Genomic DNA, 23450 nt, shown 5'->3' with positions numbered 1-23450 from the left:
GACCCAATCTCACCCCATAGAGGGGGACATTGGGTCACTATTATTGAAATAACTTGTTTTTGAGAATATGATTGCGAAACCATTCACAGCTGAAAAGTATTGATGAAATACGATGGAAACAAGACAAAAAGATATCTAAGATGTTTCGCAAGTATGATAAACCCATTTAAAAGAACGATTATACCAAAAATTTGAAAAGCTATGAGAAAATATATAAGACCCAACATTTATCGTCAAGTTTACAAAAAGTTTTTTTGTTTTTTTTCCCTCAAATTATCTTCAAAGTCTCATCCCCATTGCCATAAAGCCTATTCAGTTTTCCCAAAAGTGTACTGAAATAATGATCATTTTAAACCTTCGCAAATAGTTATATTTCGGTGCGACATTCCTCGATCAATACATTTCAGGCAGATGTTGACGTCATAAACCCGGTATTTCAGCGATTCAACTCATTTGTACTTTCGTGAGATGTTGCTATAATATGGAAACACTAATAAATAATTAAATTAACGAAAAAAAACCCTTTTGATAGAATTATACGATGTTGCTGCGCACGAAAGTTGCTGGTATGAGAAGTTGTCAAAATGCGTTACGTTGTTATTCAATGCACGCAATCCTCAAGTAGACTTGTTTGATGTTTCAGAGATGCTGTATTTAGCAAGAATAAATACATCTTAATGAGGAGTGAGAGCACCCGGCATCGTAAAATGTCAAAAAAGTGGTCTTGTAATTTCACTTACTAGCGTTCTTGCTTGACACAATCTCACCCCCATTTTTAATGTTTTAGACAACGTACCGAAAAAAAAAATTTTTGTGAAAATATCAATTAGATTCCGGAAAATACGTGTGAAGTGTAGAGTAAGGTGGGGCAAAAGTTCGACCTTAGTGATATAATCGAAATTTCCAGAAATGCAATAGCAGTTGAAAAGAATAAAAATACCACGCAATCAACCTTCAACATATTGGCTCTAATTTTGCTGAACAAACTTTAGTCAAAATAGTTACCCATTTTTTGTTATAACAGTTTCAAAATTGATTGTCTTAAACGAACTTTTGCCCCGCCGGTGGGGCCTGTAAACTTATGTTTACAGAAAAATACACACTAAATTTTCATCAAAAAATTGCCCAAAACAGAATTAATTGTAATATACCCAAAAATAGCAGTTTTTCGCAAAACAAAGTGAAAATTCGATATTTTGATGACTTTTTTCCCACGATCAAGCAAATTTCGCTGAATTTGAAGATAATATAAGGATTTAAGGCAATTTAATAACTTTTCCATGAGTTTATATATGGGTGGAACTTTTGCCCCGCAGATTCGAACTTTTGCCCCACTATGGGCCAAAATTTGTTCCCAACCATTTATGTAAAAACTAATACACGTCAAAGCATCCTTATAATAGACCTAGAAACGCCTTAACTTAAAAAAATCGAAAGACTGTATCTTCATTTGGTTCCATGCAATGAAAGTTCGACTAAAAACTACAATTTTCACATCAAAAAACAACAAATAGTCATAACTTTTCCAAATCTCAATCAAATTTTATGGTATTTGGGGTGAAAGTCTCTTACTTGGATAGCATTCGAACTACCATGACATTTTTAAGTTTTGTTTTAAAATTAGCTAGAAATCTTGAAAAGAAACTCTTACCCCACTCGAACTTTTGCCCCACTAATGAAAAGACTTTCAACCATCTACTAATACAACAATAGAGGTTTTTTTATCTATATAAACGAGATTTTTAGCCCTGGGCTAGTTCATCTCGGGACCAACGGCTTTACTTCCCTTCCGAAGGAAGTGGTCATTATAACTTTTTACGTCATAAGTGACTATGTCGAGGATGGGATTCGATCCCAGGTCCTCGGCGTGAGAGGCAAGTGTTCTAACCACTACACCAGGTCCGTCCCCAACAATAGAGGTTAAAGTACATGCGTTATACCTTGCACTGGAGAAATTTAATTGTGTAAATTTTATCTAGTTTCAACATACAAGCTTATTGATATAGTAAACAAAAACTACTGATTCTAAAAATGTATATTGTGATTAATTATGTGTAATAATATGTTCCCTCACATATGAATTATTAATTCTAGTGATATCAGCGTTATTAGCTGAAAAATTTCATAAATCATAATTTTCCTTTTTGACCCAATCTCACCCACAAGACCCATTGTCACCCCCATCGACGGAACCTCTAAAGTAACAATTTCAAAAAGGCCTTATTTTCATGCTTTTATTCAATGATTTATTTAATATAAACTAATAGCTCCAGAAATCTATTTTTGAATGGTAGCTGTTGATGACTGCAAGGAGCATTTAATTAAAAAAAATATTGGCGTTCTCAATATTTGCTGGTGTATGGAAAAGTAAAATTAAGTACCGTAAAAAGATGTTACTCGCAGTTGTTGAAAGATTAATAAACAATATTTTTAGGGAGGTCTTTAATTTTTCGTGTATTTGAAATTAATTTTAAATTTGGGATAACTGTAAAAATGAATACGAACAAAACATGATAATCAACTAACAGGAGATTAGTTGACATGATTGGAGAAAGCCATCATGCCATTTCCGCACACGCTCAGAGTTCTGGAAAACGTGAACTGTCAAAAATTCACCATGAACAACCATCATGTTTACATGAACGTTCTCGGAACTAGGCAACTCATATTCACATAAACATGATCTAGTACACGCTGTATTTTTGCTTGTTGACGAGTTCACGACTGCTGTTCACGGATACGAGAACGGATTTTTTTCTGTGTAGCTTTAGCATGATTGGCCGACCCTTGGTATTGGTATATTGCTAGATCAGCTGGACTTACACAAGGAATCAACTGGATGACTGCTTGGGACTAAAAGGCATCTTCAGAAGTATATAGTATTCTTGTGGTTTTCTATGTTTAAGTAATAATACCGAGATGAGCCAGCCTCGGGCTGCAAATCTCGTTAATAAAGATAATAATAATAATAATAATAATTTAAGTAATAATGACGCCTGCCGCTTAGATTGCAGATCAATGTAAACCGTATAGCGGAGGGTTCGTGACCCCCTAGTTCTGATTATTTACGTCTATGAATACTGTACTCAAACATATCATAGCATTGGCCACATCTGGCTGCTTTAGTACTTTTAGAGTATTACCTGCTACCATTCAACAGTTTTGAATTCATGATTAGTCGAAATAGGAATACCATGGTCCAATATCATATGATGGAGTGTATAAAAACCACATTCTGATTTCCCTTTTTTTGTGGTTTCCTGCAAAATGTCAAGATTATTTCTCATTACAATCACCCTGAATAAATACAAATTGATAACATAGCAGAAGAGGTACAAGTTGAACCGAGCATTTGTTTGAAATTTACAACAAATTTGATTTGCAAATATTATTCAAAACCAAGGAAACAACAAATGAGGGGTTAGAAGCAAATGAGTATAAGTGAAAAAAAAAATCAGCTTCTGATAAAACGAGTTTGATTTTTTTGCAGCAATTTTTCATTCCAAACTACATGGGAACCGAAAAATCAAGCTTATCTTTTCCGAATTATGTTTTTTTTTCTACTGGTCAGAAAAATCCACAACAAAAAAAAAAAAAACATTGGAGAGCTTGAAAATTGTAGAATTTTGCAATACACTCGAAATCAACAAAAATGTCACCTACATCCCTGCATCCTTTGAATATCATCGATCATGATATCAAACATACAATGGAAGAAGCTTTTATGGACATCTTGCAGACTTTCGAACATATTGCAAACACATTGAAACGGCAACGAAATGCTATTACTGGAATGAATGTACAAATTTACAGAATTCGAAACATTTCCAGATTGTGTCCGGTATTGGAGGCCGCCTTTTAAGATTAGTTAATTTGGTACATCATCGAAATGCAATTGTATTTGTTAAAATTCGTATTTAAATTTAAAAATTTATTTTTGTGCCCTCCATAACGATAATATTTATCATAAATGAGCAACAACACCACATAACACCAATAATTTTTGAATTATGAATTTAGGCTCTTAGATATCCGGTAGCGAAGAATCTACCCTAATTTAAAATAATGTACCTTTCCTACAAAATGAAAAAAAAGCAAAGTTAAATTTGCGTCAATTAAAATCATGTGCATCCGTTGTCAGTTATCAACATATGCATGTTAAAATATTACCACATTCGAATTTCACGAACAAATCTCACTCGGAGATACCGCCCTACTCATCTACCTGCCACGAATTAAACCGCGCATCATCAACTCATTTCCGAATCGTATCAATTTGCTTTCGCCCCATTCAGTTCGCTGTGAAACATCTTTCGGTGTAAAAGTAAACCCGCGCCCTCGGTCGCGATCGTTGATTAGCGGAGAGTTTCGAAGAACTTTCTTGTCCCTATCGGTCATCGGCGTTGAATTGCGAAAACAGATAGTGCCTGTATAATTAAGCCGAGCGTTGTGCGATTACAGCTGCAATAATTATGTTTTAGTGCATCACATATGTGAAAATGGCAATGCGTTGCTATCGAACATTTGGATCGTCACAGGTTAAAACCCACTCACCCGTGTCAAATTACATGTTGTTTGCAAGCTAATGATTTAGTACTTCAGAAAACACGACGTTGATTTATTTTTACTATGATGAGTTGTTTTGAATACAGTGGTCGACATTTCCCGATTCCCATTTTTTAAGTGTCAGTATTAGTGGAAATAATATTAAAAAATGCATGATGTAAAAGATATAAGTAGAGGGGATAGAATATACAAGAAAAAATATTAAAAATATACCATAAAAATGTAAAATTGCGCGATCGTTTGAAGACCAAAAACTGCCTGTACATATTTGTTTGATTGGTAAACAATGATGAACCATAGTAATGCTGTCGAAGTTAAACATATTACACGATATTTTTTATTGTGTAACTAAGCGTAAAATTTTCGTTTTCCTTACTACGAAGTCAATTTGATTAAAATCGCACCAAAATAAAATTTCACAACAAAGTTTGTCCTAATTATATGTTTACTAGTCGAACACATCCAAGTATTGCTAAAAGCTTTCAAAAATTCATTAGTGGTCTTCTGGGAAGGAATTTTGAAAAGTCTCTAAATGGGTCATTAGCGTGAGATTTAGTGCAATTAATCTCATTTGTCGCTAAAAAACACAATAAATATTATATTTTATGTGCCTCGATGTATGATTTACATCTGTTTACCTACAAAACATATTTCTACTGTCATTTTTAACTCTTGATGGACTTTAAACGAGTGGAATTCTAGGTCAATTTTGGTATATGCTGTGTTGCATCCATTGGCTTACATTGGTTGTAAGGAAATATTCTAATAAAACTCTAAATAAACATCTAATCATTCTCTTGCAATTGTATGATTCGTTCTACATTTTATTTTAGATTGGCTGAATGAGTATAGACCACTGTTTCTTTCATTGACAAATTGGATGATTCATTTCAATAATCACTTTTGTACACATTTATTCCATAAAACTCAATTTTCTAATGAGCTGTTCCACTCTTCGTTTTTTCCTTCAACAGGGTGACAGCAGCCCGGCCGGTGGCGAACCGGAAGACGACAAGGACATGCTGCTGTCCACCATGGAAGCGTCCCACTACTCGGCCCAGGAGGTGGCCGCCCGGCTCCGGGTAGACGTCCGGACCGGGCTCCGATGGGCCGAGGCCAACAGCCGGTCGAAAATCGTCGGCTACAATGAACTGAACGCCCTGGACGATGAACCGACGTGGATGAAGTACGTCCAGCAGTTTAAGAATCCTCTCATATTGTTACTATTAGGTAAGTCACGGGTTACAAGACAAACTTCGTTGGCGTCATTACACCTACTTATCTGTTTCGTGTCATTCACAGGTTCTGCGGTGGTGAGTGCGTGTATGAGACAGTTTGATGATGCCATCAGCATCACGATAGCGATTATTATCGTCGTGACAGTTGCATTCATTCAGGAGTATAGATCTGAGAAGAGCTTGGAAGAGCTGAAGAAGTTGGTCCCGCCCGAATGCCACTGGTAAGTTTCACCCTCCGCTTCCCCTTCAAAAGCATTTAATTAGGTTAATTGTAGCTGCTCTTCTAGTGCAAAGTTTATTGGGTTTAAATTGAATCGAATGGTTGGTCGCTGATAGCGGAGCAGGAGAGCGTTGATTTTTAATTCGATTTAAACTTGGCAGTGCATTCTTAATTTCATCGGGCTAAATATTTTATATTCGTTTCAGTTATACTAAAATGTGAACTGAATGCCATCCCAGCTATGCAACGAGCTTCAAAAAATAGCCAAGGATTCGTTACGCTCTTGGGTTATTGTTGTTGATCAATTATCAGTGGAATAATTACGAAATAAATGTATCAATCTATTTGTTTTGTTGTAAATTGCATTTTCCTTTGGAAGTTTCGAAATAATTATCTGTAAATAATACGGATTGCATTCTAGAAGAACTTTGTGGTGAAATGTTAAGGTGTTTTCAATTTCGATATTTACGAAATGCTTAATCTTCTTAGAGTGATTAAACATTTCTAACGGAATCGATGTCCCAAAACTACACTTTCTCAGAAAAGTTCAACCTTCAAATGGATGTGGAATTTTTACAGAGTTAGTAAAAAGTAATCCTGAGATAGAACGTCATATGCAGCCCAGATTCCGCTGTCTAGAAACGTCAAATGCAGCCAGTCGTATTTGTAACTGCAAAGTGAAAAGTATTGTATTCAAAATAAACTGATATTAAAAACCTCAGTCAGCGAAGCAGTTTTTCCAAAGATGCCGATAAATCAAGATGCAAAACTAGTTATTTCTTATGTCAGCTACATTTGCTAAGATGGATTTTCACTTAAAATGCTATTTATGCTCCGGTGTGATGCAAACGCAATAATTTTGTGCTAAGGTGTTCATGTGAGGGTTTGAACGGCTTGCGTATGATTGCTGTAAACACAGAGTGCAATAAGAAAAAAAAACTCGGCAATCCCAGAAAAAGTCTTCTTTTCTTCGCGAGTCTCGTATTAGTTTTGATCTATAACGACCTTTTTTAGGTTTTGTGCTAGCATTGTTATAATATTTTTCTTGCATCTATTGAGAGTAATGTGGAGGAATAAATATGCCCCGTTATTATAAATATCATCAAAATAACCAAAAAACTTTCACCAAATTATGAACTTCGCCTCAACAACAATTGTATCCATCGTCTAGACATCACATATATTTGCGTTAAATAGAGGAATTGACATGCAATTTACTATCAAGCTGCTCGTGTTCTTGGTGCGAATCTAAATTGGAACATCCTAAGCTTTCACTCGGCTGGTTAGCCACAAATGCAATGAAATGATAAGTACAGTATGGCCCATAAAAATATGCGAAAATTGTTTGAATGTGAATATAGCATCCACAAGTGTTATTTTCATTGTTTTTGATAACACAGCGTAACAAAAAAGACATTTTTGCGTGTCTCAAGGATCAAATTATGTGTCTCCAGTAGATTTGGGGTTGCTGAATCTGATGCCATTCTCAGAAATGTTCCAGCACGTCACAATTTTTAGCTACAGGTCGCCAAAGTTGTATAAAACACTGGTTTTATTAATGTTCACATGAAATTTAAAGTACAATTTATCAAACTTTTTTGTAATCTAATCCACCAAACATGCAAAATAGAACTTGAACTTTTATTTTAGACATAATTTGATTGAAATTGCGCGATTAAATTTCGATTAAATCGATTTTTTCAGCATGCTTGCAGTCTCCATACAAAGTTCTTCGTTTCTTCTATATGGCAAAATACAACAATTCTCTAAACCATCAAAAAATAACTTTTCCGTATCGGAAGTATTACAAACTTTAATGATAAGTATTGTTATACACATAAAGTTTGAATTCTGTGGCAAATTAAGCCAATATATTACCTTACAAGTTGGCAAACTTGCATGCAAGTTGGCTGAAATAGTCATTTTTTGCATTTTCAACAGTCGATATCTCAAAAACTAGACGTGCTATGATATTTCTGAAAACGGCAATGAATGCAGCAACCCTTAATTAAGTGAATTGCGGTATTTTGGTGCTGGAGACAAAAACGTGTTCCGCAGTGTAATGAATGTTATTTATTATTATTGTAGTATATTCTGACACAACTTCGCTATCCAGGACAATTTTTGTCGTATTTTTCTTACTGTCCTAGATAATGTGACAGTTCTCAAGTCAATCGTGGCCCAAAAGGCAGGTATGCCATTGCAGCTGACAGCAATGCTGGCAGTTTTTTATAGCTTGTGAAAATTCGTTAAACGAAAGATTTCAAACAACGTAGGGTAGAAAAGGGAAGTAAATGAAATAAAATTAATCAGTTATATCCAAACCATTATCGAGTCAACTTCAAAGTTCAATAAAAGTAAAGTGATAGCTAAAGTGCTTGAGGATTGAGTTATTTTCGGTAGTGCCTGAAACGTCCGTGTGTGACCCCAATTCCCCGCCGGAAGCCACGATCCTGCCCTAACATCTTGGTGCCGTGACCAGGATCTGGTTTCCTCCCAGAAAATCCGCCATCGTATCACGGGCTTCGACGCTATCTACCGCCATCGTTCCGCACTATTGTGTGCCCCATTGGTATTCTTTAAGATCGCCATCTTCCCCGGAGGCTATTGTGTTCCATCGCCATCTAGAAGCTTCTCCGGAGTTCCAGCTTGAGTTTTTTATACAAGGCCTAATACAATTAGGCACTCGGTACGTATAATTCCGAAGTTGCGCAGAAGTGTACCGCGGGTGCCTTGAGATCTCCGTATTTTTTCGATTTTCATCCCCGTTCCGGATTTCACCGAATATTCTGGAAGCGTGCCCAGCCGTTCCGTTGACACGGCTATTGTGAGAGTGACGACGCCATTGCCATCCGTGTTCCGAATACCACCCGTAGAGCTATACCGCCGGATAGGAGAACCGTTGCAGATTTTGAATTTAATACAAGGCTTAATCCTAGCCTTTCGAAGGTTAGTAGCGCTCCAAACTATCTACTCCATTTGTCCGGCTCTACCGGGTCTTTCTCTGTGTCACCCGATCTAGTGTGTCCAGCGATAACCAGTTTCCGTAATGGCGGACGAACGTACGAGACAGCAGCTCATCAACCGACGTACCACACTCATCGCTGCGCTTGGAAGAGCGGAGCAGTTCGTCGAGAAGTACGTGGCGGAACGGGATAGAGGCCAGGTGAAACTACGTCTCGAGAACCTCGATACCGTGTGGATGGGATTGGAGGATGTGCAGACCCAGCTCGAGGACACGGAACTCACCAATCAAGGTATGGCACAGAACCTAGCTTTCCGTTCCCACAATGAAACCCGCTACTTTCAAATAAAGGCTGCTCTTCAATCCTATCTCCCCATTGTACCTCCTTCGACAAACGCAATTCCCCAACCGTCTCCCTCTGGATTGTCCGCTATCAAGTTGCCGACTATTTCTTTGCCGGAGTTCGACGGAGACTATAACAACTGGCTAGCCTTTCACGACACGTTCGTCGCTCTAATCCATTCCAACCCCGAGGTTCACGATATCCAAAAGTTTCATTACCTCCGTGCAGCTTTGAAAGGAGAAGCAGCACAGCTTGTCGAATCAATTGGTATCAGCTCCGCCAATTATCCCATCGCTTGGCAAACTCTTGTGTCTCGCTACGCTAATGAGTATTTACTCAAAAAACGCCACTTACAAGCCCTCCTCGATTGCCCCCGAATGAAAAAGGAATCCGCCGCTGCATTGCATTCTGTCGTTGACGAGTACGAACGCCATACCAAAACCCTTCGTCAACTAGGTGAACCCGTAGACTCGTGGAGTACTATGTTGGAGCATCTCCTATGCCTCCGACTCGACGATAGTACCCTAAAAGCATGGGAAGATTTCGCTACGACCACCACGAACCCCGACTACGCTTGTCTGATCGACTTTCTTCAACGCCGCATTCGTGTACTGGAATCTATGTCCGTGAATCATCAAGCGCAGCCTACTCCCAATCAGCAATCATCAATGTTTCGGCGCCCCCCATTCCATAAAACCGTTTCCCATGCTGTAACTGAAGCTACTCCACGAAAATGCCACTCATGCGATCAACATCATCCACTCTTCCAATGCCCACGATTTGAAAAAATGACCGTTGCCGATCGTCTAAAAGTCGTCAATGACCAGCACCTCTGCCACAATTGTTTTCGCCAAGACCACCTCGCTCGCAATTGTCAATCAAAATTCTCGTGTCGTCATTGTAAAAGGCGACACCATTCATTGCTCCATCCAGGCTACCACCCATTCGATAATGATCAATCATCCACCACCTCTCGACCAACGTACACACCGAAGCCTATCGCCAAACAAGATACAGCAGCAAACCATAACACACGTCCACCCACTTCCACCAATAATGCTGTCAGTGCTCCGACTACCAATTCATCGCAAACATCAAACGCCAATGTTTTGCTTTCGACAGTAGTACTGATGGTTCTCGATTGTAATGGGCAAGCGCATCCCGCTCGAGCTCTGTTGGATAGTGGATCGCAATCTAATATCATTAGCGAACGACTATGCCAGCTTCTCCGACTAAAGCGAAACAAGATAAACATCCCTGTGTTCGGTGTCGGTGAGTCCTCCTCCAGTGTAAACCACTCTATCAGTGCCACCATCAAATCGAGAAACTCCAATTTTGAGATTGGTCTCGATTTCCTCGTCATGCCCCGTATCACGATAGATTTGCCCGTTGTTTCTTCTCTGGCGAACGACTGGTGTGCCCCGAAGAATCTTCCGTTGGCCGACCCTACCTTCAATAAGACCGGTGCAATCGATATGTTGCTCGGCGCGGAGCACTTTTTTACCTACGTAAACCCTGGTACCCGAATTGAAGATAACGAAAGTCCCGTTCTCATAAAGACCGTTTTTGGCTGGATTGTTACCGGTAGAAACTCGGCCCCTCTTAAATCGCCCCCCGTAGCATGCCATGTATCATTTTCCGATCCCCTTCACGAAGCCATGGAGCGCTTTTGGCTCCTCGAGGAAGTAGATAATCGTCCGAACTACTCGGTGGAGGAACAGCAGTGTGAATCCCACTATGTTTCCAATGTTTCACGTACCCCAGAAGGAAGATACATCGTCCGTTTGCCTCGCCATCCCAATTTTGACCATTTGCTTGGTGAATCGAAGTCCGCTGCCCTTAGACGCTTCCACTGCCTGGAGAGACGTCTCAGCAGGGAGCCCCACTTGATGGAAGAGTACCACAATTTCCTTTCCGAGTATTTATCACTCGGCCATATGCGGCTCGTTCCACCGAGCGAAGAGGAACCACTGCATGTACATTATTTGCCCCATCATGCCGTAGTGAAAGAGGCTAGTACCACCACAAAGGTACGTGTGGTCTTTGATGGATCGGCAAAAACGTCCACCGGATATTCCCTTAATGATGCCCTCCAAGTTGGTCCAATTGTCCAAGATGAGCTTTTAACCCTAGTACTCCGATTTCGAAAGTATCCAATTGCTCTAGTAGCGGACATCGCAAAAATGTACCGCCAAGTGATACTTCACCCAGACGATACTCCACTGCAGCGGATTCTCTGGCGTTTCCACCCAAATGACCCCATCGCCACATATGAATTACGAACGGTTACCTACGGATTAGCCCCTTCGTCCTTCCTTGCCACCAGAACCTTGCAGCAACTCGCTGCGGACGAGGGACATGCCTACCCGCGAGGAGGCCCTGCGCTCAAGAAGGGATTCTATGTTGACGATTATATTGGAGGAGCGGAAACAGAGGAAGAGGCAATTGAAACACGAAGGGAACTTGACGAACTTTTGGCCAAAGGTGGATTCCAACTAAGAAAATGGGCATCCAACAACGCAAAGGTACTGGAAGGACTCGACCCATCGCAAATCGGAACACAACCAACACTGAAATTCAACGCCGAACCCATCAAAGCACTCGGGATATGTTGGGAACCTGGAACTGACCAACTACGATTTGACTCGACCCCAATTGTAGAAAACGATCCGCCAACGAAGCGCTCAATACTCTCTGCCGTTTCAAAACACTTTGATCCGCTTGGCCTGACCGCTCCTATCATCATACGAGCAAAAATGCTGCTGCAAGAACTCTGGTTACAGCCTTGTGGGTGGGATGATGAAGTTTCCGACTCCATTCGAACCAAGTGGAACAACTATTGCACTGATCTGCCGAAGATTTGCTCCTACCGTGTTAACCGATATGCATTCCTGCCAAATTCCACCGTCCAGCTGCATACATTTGCGGATGCATCCCAGCAAGCATACGGAGCTTGCATTTATGCCCATTCTACAGACGAGAAAGGTTCGATTAACGTCCAACTGATCGCATCAAAATCGAAGGTAGCCCCCCTCAAGCGAATTTCTATTCCCCGGTTGGAGCTATCTGCTGCTGTTCTTGCTGCTCGCTTGCACCAAAGGGTTTCCCAAGCCTTGGACATGCCTATCGCTGCTTCTCATTTTTGGTCCGATTCTACCGTCACACTCGAGTGGCTTCGATCTCCTCCCTACACCTGGACTACCTTCGTCGCTAATAGAGTTTCCGAAATCCAAACAACAACACAAGGATCCTATTGGCATCATATCGCAGGGAAACAGAATCCAGCGGACCTAATCACAAGAGGGATGAGCGTCGAAGAGTTCCTTTCTAGTGGTTTGTGGCACCATGGACCAGCCTGGCTAACAGCACCTGAAACGGAGTGGCCAATTAGTACCCAACAGCAAAAAACACCTGAAGAAATTCTAGAGCGACGTAGAATGGTGGCGGCTATCCAAAACAAACCCGAAGTGAATGAGATTTTTGACACTTCTTCGTGCTATAATAGATTGATACGAGTGACAGCATATTGTCTACGCTTCATCCATGCTTGTCGTCGTCAAACTACCCCGTCACCCTATCCCGAGTCAGATGTGATAACACATGCGATCACCGTAGAGGAAATGTCAGCAGCGAGAATGAAACTTATAAAGCTAGCCCAAGCAGACGTTTTTGCAGAGGACATGAGGTACTTGGGGAAGGGGAAGGTATTACCCAAGCATTCGAGCATACGCCTTTTGAGCCCATTTATTGATGAGTTGGGGATTCTTAGAGTCGGGGGCAGATTGCGTTTGTCAGACCAGCCTTACATCACTAAACATCCCATCCTCCTTCCAAATTCCCATCCATTAACACGGTTAATTGCCATGCACTACCACATGAGACTACTGCACGGTGGCGGCCGTGTAACCCTAGCGGCCATGCGACACGAATTCTGGCCCATACAGGGTAGACGTTTGGTCAACAGCATCGTACGGAATTGCTTCCGTTGTTCTCGAGCCTCACCCGTTCCCGCCAAGCAACAAACTGGACAACTACCTCTGCAGAGAATTACACCAAGCCGACCGTTTTCCGTTACCGGAATTGATTATGCCGGCCCGGTATACATCAAGGCAATCCACAAACGCGCTTCACCAACCAAGGCCTACATTAGCGTTTTCGTATGTTTCGTCACGAAAGCGGTACACTTAGAGCTGGTAAGCGACCTGCCTACACCAGCATTTCTCAACGCTCTTCGAAGATTCGTCGCTCGTCGTGGTTGCCCCACACACATACACTCCGACAACGGAAAGAACTTCGAAGGAGCCCGCAATGAACTACACGAATTGTACCGAATGCTACAGCAAGAGAAATCCACCAATTCGATTGCCACACACTGCGCCAACCAAGGTATCCAGTGGCACATGACTCCTCCGAAAGCCCCACATTTCGGTGGGTTGTGGGAAGCTGCCGTCAAGATCGCGAAAAAACACTTGTATCGGCAGCTGGGTAATGCAAACCTTTCTTTTGAGGACATGTCGACTGTTCTAACGCAGATAGAAGGTGCCATGAACTCTCGCCCTTTGACACCTTTGACGGAAGACCCAAATGACCTGGCCGTCCTCACACCAGCTCATTTTCTTATCGGTACCACACTGGACGCCCTACCCGACACCGAAGTCAGCGAAGTTCCAATCAACCGACTGGATCACTATCGAGCTCTGCAGCACCGAGTTCAACGATTTTGGCACCAGTGGCAGACCGAATATTTGCAAGAGATGCAAAAGGAAAACAAAATCATCGCTCCTAATACTGCAATCAAGCCTGGTAGGATGGTAGTCGTCGTAGATGAATTCCTCGCTCCCGTCAAGTGGCCTCTAGCGAGAATTGTCAACACCATCGAAGGACCAGATGGGCTCATCCGAGTCGTCGATCTCCAAACCAGCAAAGGAACCATTCGCCGTCCAATTACGAAGATCTGTTTGTTGCCTTTCCTAGAAGAATCCTGAATTATAATGTAGAACTAGAACTTGTTTAGTAGATTAGGCATCAATGGATTGTTTTTGTTGTGATAGGAGATCTTTGAGTTGAAATTCACGAATTTCAGGTGGCGGCGATGACAGTTCTCAAGTCAATCGTGGCCCAAAAGGCAGGTATGCCATTGCAGCTGACAGCAATGCTGGCAGTTTTTTATAGCTTGTGAAAATTCGTTAAACGAAAGATTTCAAACAACGTAGGGTAGAAAAGGGAAGTAAATGAAATAAAATTAATCAGTTATATCCAAACCATTATCGAGTCAACTTCAAAGTTCAATAAAAGTAAAGTGATAGCTAAAGTGCTTGAGGATTGAGTTATTTTCGGTAGTGCCTGAAACGTCCGTGTGTGACCCCAATTCCCCGCCGGAAGCCACGATCCTGCCCTAACATAATGTGATTAAGCAAAAAAGTTCAAAGGTTTTGTCCGCCCAAAGCCAAAAACAGCATTTAATTGCCGTATATTCTGGTGATAAACTTTCCACCTTCAAAAATCACACTTTATTCTTGAAAATTTTAGTTTGTTTGGTATCAGAAGATGGAGGAGTTCTTAGAGAACGTGTTTTTCGTGACCACAATAAAATGTTTTGCCAGGATCATAGTTTTGAGGGCATTTGCGTCTTATAGGTTTGATATGCCTTTATTTTTGTTAAGGTTGAATGAAAAATTAATACGGAGGCCTACAACACATGTTTGAGGATGAAATGTGTTCCATCGATTAGAAACAACTTATATCAATACAAGCTCGTAGGTTTTGAGCAAAACGGAGCCGCTTATCACACTTATATGAAGGTTCAATCAAAACTCTCCAAAATGAGCCGTTTTTTCTTTCGAAAATATGTTTAAGTCTTCAATTAGCCAGGTATGAACCAATTCTATCATTTGATATGGGCGTATGCTGGAGACAAGGCCTGTGAAGAATCCCACGCCATTGTTGATGTTTTAGAAGCTTTCATCACACAGATATTGAACTCGACGTCCGTATGATAAAATTGGAAGATATGATTCCAATTCCTCTCTGGTAAGGTGAAAGTAACAGATAAAAATCATATCCAAAGCGAAAGACTGAGTCTAAATAGGTTAAGCAATACAAGTAATGAATAATATTTATGTTTCATTCACATTTTATATGTAAAAACTACCATTAAACATGATATGACCATTTTCGCATTTTTATTATGGGCCATACTGTACAACATAATCTTAGAAAGTATAAAATTAGGTTAGGTTAGGAATAATATTAGAAGATTAAGAAAGATGATTTGAAATGAGAATGGAATGTACTGGAAAAGTCATGGTTTCTGAATATTTTAATATTTTATGTCCGTAGGGGAAGTGGTGGCAAAATGAATAGGTGTGGTAAAATTAACAACGTGCCTCTTACCGATAAAAAACAAATTTGATTGGATTTTCATCACGTACGGACAATTATAAGCATAAATCGGAGTATGAAAATATAAACGAAAATTAAGATTTTCAACATCAACGAACTATCAACGAAAATAAAGATTTTATTAAACCACGTTTGAAAACTGACGTAACTTTTAGCTCGAGAGCCTTGAGGTTTTTTAGTGAGGTGAATATCGTTATGATATGATGTCAAATCTGATACCTTAAGAGTTTTTTTTTAATGTGCTGCAATCATTGATGGATATATTTTCGGGAACGCAATGAAAATTTTCAAAAATATTTGTTTTGCTCACATTTTTTTGCATGATGTTCATTTTACCATCAACAGCTGTTCATTTTACCCACATCCCTATTTTTAATGTTGTGCGATAGAACTATAAAAATTCTTCGTTTTTCTATCAGAAACAAGATGACATCCTTTAGGTGTTCATTTTACCACTAATCCCCTATAATATTTAAACGCTTAGAAGTGTGCAACGCCCTATTTACATTATGCAATTCATTCAATTTTGTTCAAAATATAGCTCTTTCTATTTTATTTGAATTATAAACATTTGCGTTGGTGATTTTTTTTGTAAATTCAAAATGTACTTCTGAAATTCACGCATCCATGTTCCTTGTGAACATTTTGTAATCCAGTTCCAATGCAATGACGTAATACAATTTGGTTGGGGCTTGTTAGGCCCCTAAACTTTTCTACTCTAATTCATTCCAGTTTATTTCTAGAATCATTCCAATATGCCTCTAGAATTATTTCAAAATGCTTCCTGAATCCTTCCAGAATGAATCCAAAATACTCTAAAGGTGTTTCTGGGACTACTATAGTACGCTTTTAATGAGATAATAAGATGCTTCTAAAATTGTCAATTTTAAACCCCCTCCCTCCCCTTCGTAACGCTTGTTGTACGAAAAATAAAAAAAAATGTATGAGCCGTAACGCTTGAGTCTATCATACCCCTCCATGCCCCCACCCCCTCCCCCGTTACGTAATTTGTGGACAGCGCCTAGGATGCTTCCAGTAACCTTTCTGGGATCATTTCAGGGTGTTTTCTGGACAATTCCAAGATACTTCCAAGATTATTTATGAAAATTAAAAAATATGTTTGAAAAATGCTTCCAGAATCATTTCAGACTTCTCTAAGGATTCAAGAAGCATCTTGGAGAGATGTTGGAAGCATTCCGGAAGAACTTTTTCATTTCATTTCGAAAGGACTTTGGAAACATCTCGGAAAGATTCTGCAAGCACCTCAAAAGAATTTCGAAGCACAATGGTCGGAAAAACTAAAATTTTGCCTGAACTAATTTTATTACTTTTTTGAAGATGTTTTTTTTATGTTTTTGGTGTCATTCACATATTACGTAGCATTTTTTAAATCGTTTTTATAAGAAATAAAATCAAATTCAGTTGAAAGCACAAACTTTCTTTGTGCTTATGTGAAATATTGAATTATTCAAATTGCTCAAACTTGAAAATCAGCAAATTTCTGCAATAGATTTAAACGTTGTTTGGTGAGATCAAAGGATGCTTTTTGATTTGCACATTTCGAAATGGCGGGTACATTACGTGACAAGAGTTGTTTTTCATGTTACAAATCATCAAAATTACTTAAGTGAAATACTGAATAACACTAAAACTTCAGCCTAGGGGTGGGACAGCTTTTGCTTTTGAGCTAACTTTAGAGTTAGATCTAGAGCAACTCTGAGTAACTCTCGTTGCTTGTTTAGGAGTGCGCATAGCAACCCGTGCGGTAGCTTGTTATTGTGTTGAAATCTATGGCATAAATGACGTGAGCTTACGTAGATAGATTTTTTTCTCTGATTGTAGATTGATGGAATGGACAGCTGCTGTCAGAAGGACGTGGTCTACGAATTCCCAGAACTGTATGTCCGCAATTAACGAATACTCATATGATTGGTATGTTTGATATCAAGTTCCAGAGCTTCAGGGAAGGCAGAGAAAGTTGATAGCAGCTGTTACAAGCTGTTACAAAATGTTCTAGTGCTCTACCGAATACTACTAGAAGCAGATGGGCTGAGCTAAAACGCGTTATCTGATATGGTACAATCCTGGGAGGGAGGCACCGATACTACACACGAAATATAGAACAACGTTTGTTTGAACTGCAAGATAACTCCAGCTTGCCAACAACAATCAAGGCAGGCTTGGAGAAAACCGCTAGTTTTCTTTTGTTGTGTACTTTCGATCTTTCCTGACAAACATGGAAAAAGGGCCACAGTTTTCTATGCACTAAATATGAATTTTCATTGGAAAAAGTAATACGATGCGTTTTTTAATGCTTCATATTCAATCAGTTGAAAGGTGCTCACGTGACATTACTTGCATTATGTGAATGAATTGATTTTCATTCAATTTTTGTCACTTTTGATGAAATGCGAAATTGTGTTTCAATCAGTTACGCGCTTTTTCCATGTTAGTCCAATGTTTGAGATCTGGGCTCACAGTGACAGTTCGTGACAGCGGAATCCCGGCTCACTATGACCACGGCATAAAAATTAACAAGGCAGGCTCTTTACTGATGTAAATATCTAGTTTGATTGTAAACATGTGACGTCACTCCTATCGTACCATATATCTTCCGGACCACTAGATCATTTTTTTCGCAAATTTGTTCGAGGTGGATAGGAATGACGTCGTCAAGTAGCTGTCAGTTTTCGGAATATATCACCTTCTCAATGTAGTACACCGTGACTATGACGTACAGAAATTTTGTATTGGTTTCTCCCTCCCAGGTACAATCGTTATTCAATTTGGGATAGATCAAGCAATTTATGAACTATGATAACGTGTGGATGGTTACCGTCGTCAGGTACCGGAAGTCTGTTTGCCTTGAAAAGTGAATTTAGAATACTGCTTCAGTACAGCACATTTGTTTTCCGGCTGCTATGGACTGCAAGCGAATCCATTGTAAAAGGCAAAAGTCCACTGGGAGCAAAAACGAGTTTTTTTTTTAATTTACAACAGCCTTAATGTTTTCAGCACAGAGTGGATGCTATCCTTTTTTAGTGCCTAATGAAGAGTTTTATACGTAAGTTTGTTCACTATTTATAAATTCATTTGTTTGACTCTATTATGATTCTCTTCAGATATGAGCAACTTCCTTTTTTCGGTGATAATATCGATATTTTTCTGGAGTTCGCGAAGGCAATGTAAGGTTATTGTCAGGCATTTCTTATTATGGTGGGAAATGTGATTGATGGATCAAGAACACCCAAATTATGACCATGGCCGAAATTCATTATAGTGGTAGAGAAATTTTGAATTCGTTGGGTTAAATGCTGCAAAATAATCGTTTTGACATATTGAATAATGCGAACACCTGATGTCGGATGCTTGCAAGATCCTAGTAACCGGAAATAGTTTTGAGCAAAATATGAGTTACTCAAGCTTACTCTGTTCAAAGTGTTCCTCTAAGCACGACTGTCCCACCCCTAGACTTCAACCAAACATTTTTTCCATCCTAATGCTCGATAAAAATGTTAAACTATAAGCTTTCAGATGGCGCATAGCATTAGGGAAAAATTGCATTCCTATAATAAAAAGATGTAGGGTGTCGGTACCAATGGTTGTAATGTACCAGTAGATTGGACTATGGAATAAAACGTACATTTTTCGATAAAAACGACATGTGCTATTTTTGGTGGATAGATCGCCTCTAGTTTAGTCGATTTGCCAAATTTCAGCTTTTTATTTTATCAAAAAGTCATATAAATAATTAAATTTACGCAAAAAATTTGCTCCCTTGCACCAGTAGTAGCCGTCGTGTTCCAATAGTGGATCAACGGATGGAAGCAGTTTTAAAAATGGATGTATAAAAATGGAGAAAAGTCCCAGAGATGATCTTTATGCTTCATTCGAAAGATATTAGTTGCTGTTCCGAGGGAAAAATGTTAATCCTATGTAAAAATTTACCATTTTGTTTAAAATTCCTTGTATCGTTCCCGAACGTCTACTACTGGAGCACTAGCGCAACTACTGGAACACGTGTACCAATAGTGGCTCAAGCGATTTTATGTTAAAAAATTAGTTTTATCACTCTTTTTATATGTTTCCCATATAGTAGAGGTTGAAATCTTTCTGCTGACGCCAAAAGATCTCGGTTAAGGCTTTTCGTTATTTTGTTATGATTTTTTATAGCTTAGGTAGTCCACTAATGGCACCGGCACCCTACTTTCTTTCATTACCACATTTTTCAGTTTTTTGACTCAGCATAAAAGAAATCCAAGGGACCATCGAGGTAGCCATGAAAACCAATTTTTACTATGGTTCTCTAACTCGATATCGAGATACGAAATATCGAGTAAGGGAGAGATGACTGTAGTACAATTTCATTCAAAGTACATAATAATATAGTACATTAGGTATGTTTTAGAAAAACATAAAAATCTCAAAATTATGTTTGCTCATTTTGGCGGAGTTCGACCATGGACCGATGCACGAGTTCACTATTTGACGTTTGAGCGGTGCCGTGTTATTTACGTGACCATGGCAACAAGTGAATTCGGCACCGCTCAAACGTCAAATTAGTGAACTCGTGCATAGCTCCATGGACCGATGCACGAGTTCACTATCTGACTTTTGAGCGGTGCCGTGTTATTTACGTGACCATGGCAACGAATGAATACGGCACCGCTCAAACGTCAAATTAGTGAACTCGTGCAAAGGTCCATAGTGCGGAGTCGAGAAGGATCCAAATACAAAGACTTGTAAAAAGACACGGACACGTTCATGCTTCCAGTAGGCTATTTGCCCTTTGAGAAAGCACCACACTAGACTACGGACTAGCATGCAACGCCCAGTGGCACAGTTAGAAAACATTTTCTTTCAAAATTTTTCCGGCCTGAGGCGAGAATTAAACCCACACTCCTTAGCACAATACGGCTAAATGCATTGATGATATTAATCGCACAACTACGAAGCCCACTCATAATGACTTTTGTTATGTTTGTTGTAATTAAGAATACTTTTGTAGGTGATTTTTTTGTATAATTCCTGTTTTTGAATGCATGAATATCAGAAACTAGACGGAAGAAACAAGATTGTAACAGATTGTGTTTCCCTGATATGATTTGTTTTATATCACCAGTTGTTATAGAACATGTACCGTTAGTAGTTAAAATAACAAAAACTAGCTAACAAATATTGCACCAAGCAGGACTAAAATATTACAAGTCCTATTATAATTATAACCACATTAATACAGAATGTGTTGCGAGGATGTTACAAAATAACAAAATTGTTGCAAATTATGTTACTGTTCACGATATCGGATGTTATTTGCAACAAACTTACAAATGCGATGTCAAAAATATAAAAAATGTTGTTATAAATGTATTTCTAAAAATATAACAAGTTGAGAACAAAGCCATCTTCATGATAAAATTATATCAAATTCTTTTATTCTTAAATGCTGCTGATAGGAATATGTTAAAATCTTGTTATGTGGTTCTGGTCGGGATTATACTTTCCTTATGAACTTTTTCCAAATCAGTTCCATTTCAATTGCGAGGATGTAATCCAGTTCTTTGGTATGGAACTTTTAAGTTCCTAAACCCTTCTAATTGCTTCCAGGTTACTTCCAAAATCCAATGGCTCCAGGATTATTTCGAAATGCTTCCAGAATGAATTCAAAACTACTTTCAGGATGTTTCCAGGCACTTCCACATCGCTTCCAAGCTTATAACAAGATATTGTCAAAATAATTCCAAATCCTTGTGGGATACTTCCAAGTTCTTACCTGAACCATTCCAGGGTGCTCCCAGAATGCTTTCAGGATTGTATCAATCTACTTCCTGGTCAATGCCAAGATTACTTAAAAAAGCTTGAAGAGCTTCAAAGATGCTTCCAGAATCAATTCAGACTTATCTTAGGATTCTGAAGGCTTTCGGAAGGATTCTGCAAGAATTCTGGACGTATCCTGAATGATCCTGGAAACATCCCGACCAGACGGAAGAAACAAGATTATAACAGAATGTGTTCCCCTGATATGATTTTTTATATCACCAGTTGTTATAAAACATGTACCGTTAGTAGTTAAAATAACAAAAATTCTAACAAAATTTGAACCAAATCAAACTAAAATATAACAAACCCTGTTACAATTATACCTAAATTATTACAGAATGTGTTGCAAGGATGTTACAATATAACAAAATTATTGCAAACTATGTGAACAGTGACATCGGATGTTATTTGCAACAATCTTTTAAATGCGATGTCAAAAATATAACAAATGTTGTTACAAATGTGTTACTAAAAATATAACAAGTTGAGAACAAAGTCATCTTGATAACATTTTTTTATCAACTTTTATTATTTTCAACTACTGCTGATAGGAATGTGTTATAATCTTTTTATGTGGTTCTGATCGGGATCCCTGCAGGATGCTGGAAGCATCTCAGAAGTGTTCTCGAAAGGACTTTTGAAGCATGCTGAAAGTATTGCATCTCGGAAAGACTCTGTAAGAATCTCAAAAGAGTCCAGAAGAATCCCATACTCAGTCCGGATGAATCCAAACTTCCAGAGGAAGACTGAAAGAAGTCCAGAGAGAGTTCAGAAGAATCCCAGATTAAGTCCGTAATAATCTTACAGCGAATCCGAATCAATCCCACAAGACTCTCTGTAAAGGAATCCTAGAAGATGTTAGGATGAATACTAGAGAAAGTCAAAAAGAATCCCAAAGAGAGTTCCACAGGAATTCCAGAAGAATCCTAGATGTAGTCTTGAAGAATCCCGAAGGTATTCCAGTAGAATCGGAAAGTCCGGATCCCAGAGAGCTTTCTTATGAAATCCGAAGAATCCCAGTTGGAGTCAGAAAGAATTCTAAAGGAAGCCGAAAGAATCCCTGATGAATTGCAGAAAAATTTCAAAGGGAGTCCGGAAGAATAACAAATCCCAGATGGAAAGTCTAGATTCATCCCGAAGGAAGTCCGAAAGAATTCCAGAGGAAGCTCGAAAGAATACCAGAGGGAGATCAAAAGAATCCCTGGGGTGTCCGAGAGTATTCGAGATGGATTCGGCAGAATCGTAGAGGTAGTTCGAACGTATTTTAAAGGAAAGAGCCTTAGTAAGGGTTTAAAGAAAAAAAAATCCCAGGAAAAGTCCTGGAGAATTTCATATGAAGCCTGGAAAAATCTCACACCAAAGCATTGTTCATGATAATCTAACATTATACTTGCTATCTTGAAAGAAATTTAGTTGCACTGTAAATTTCCTCTGAAAATCACCCATTATTTTAATGCTTTCAAAATTGCAGCTCAATCGGTTCATTTAAACTCGAAATTTGCTTCTGCTTTATTAGAATAAGATTATTAGAAGATGATATTTAGATTGAGACAAAATATAGAGAAAATGACATGACCTACATGATATTACCTAAAACTAAAATGTCGACATGTTTTTCAAGGGATTCGTCCAATAATTTTTAAAAACACACCAACACGGAAATGCTTCCGGTAGACGGTCATGTTTTTCGAAGGAAGCACCACACTAGACAACAAACTAGCATGCATTGCCCAGTGGCGCAGTTGGAACACCTTCTTCACGAAAAAATTATCGGACAGAAGTGGGAATCGAACCCACACTTCTGGACACGATACTACCAAATTCCTGATGACACTAACTGCACGGCCCCGAAGAATTCTGTAAATCAAGGAAATAATTCAAAAAATCTTCCAGAAT

At 39.1% G+C, this 23450-nt stretch overlaps 1 protein-coding gene across 5 annotated transcripts in view; it reads left to right on the top strand.

The window, feature by feature from the left end:
* The window catches only part of LOC5578336 (calcium-transporting ATPase type 2C member 1), a 260132-nt gene that overhangs the window by 187510 nt on the left and 49172 nt on the right, over positions 1-23450 (top strand). For 3 of the 5 annotated variants that reach the window (XM_001656857.2, XM_021852428.1, XM_021852429.1), the window contains exons 2-3: positions 5541-5796; positions 5869-6025. In XM_001656857.2, coding sequence (XP_001656907.2) covers positions 5541-5796; positions 5869-6025 — 413 coding nt within the window. The other 2 variants (XM_021852427.1, XM_021852430.1) reach the window with 2 other exon arrangements.

Source organism: Aedes aegypti, chromosome 3 (genome assembly GCF_002204515.2).
Source record: "Aedes aegypti strain LVP_AGWG chromosome 3, AaegL5.0 Primary Assembly, whole genome shotgun sequence".
Taxonomy (NCBI): domain Eukaryota; kingdom Metazoa; phylum Arthropoda; class Insecta; order Diptera; family Culicidae; genus Aedes; species Aedes aegypti.
This window is presented reverse-complemented; position numbering and strand designations above follow the sequence as displayed.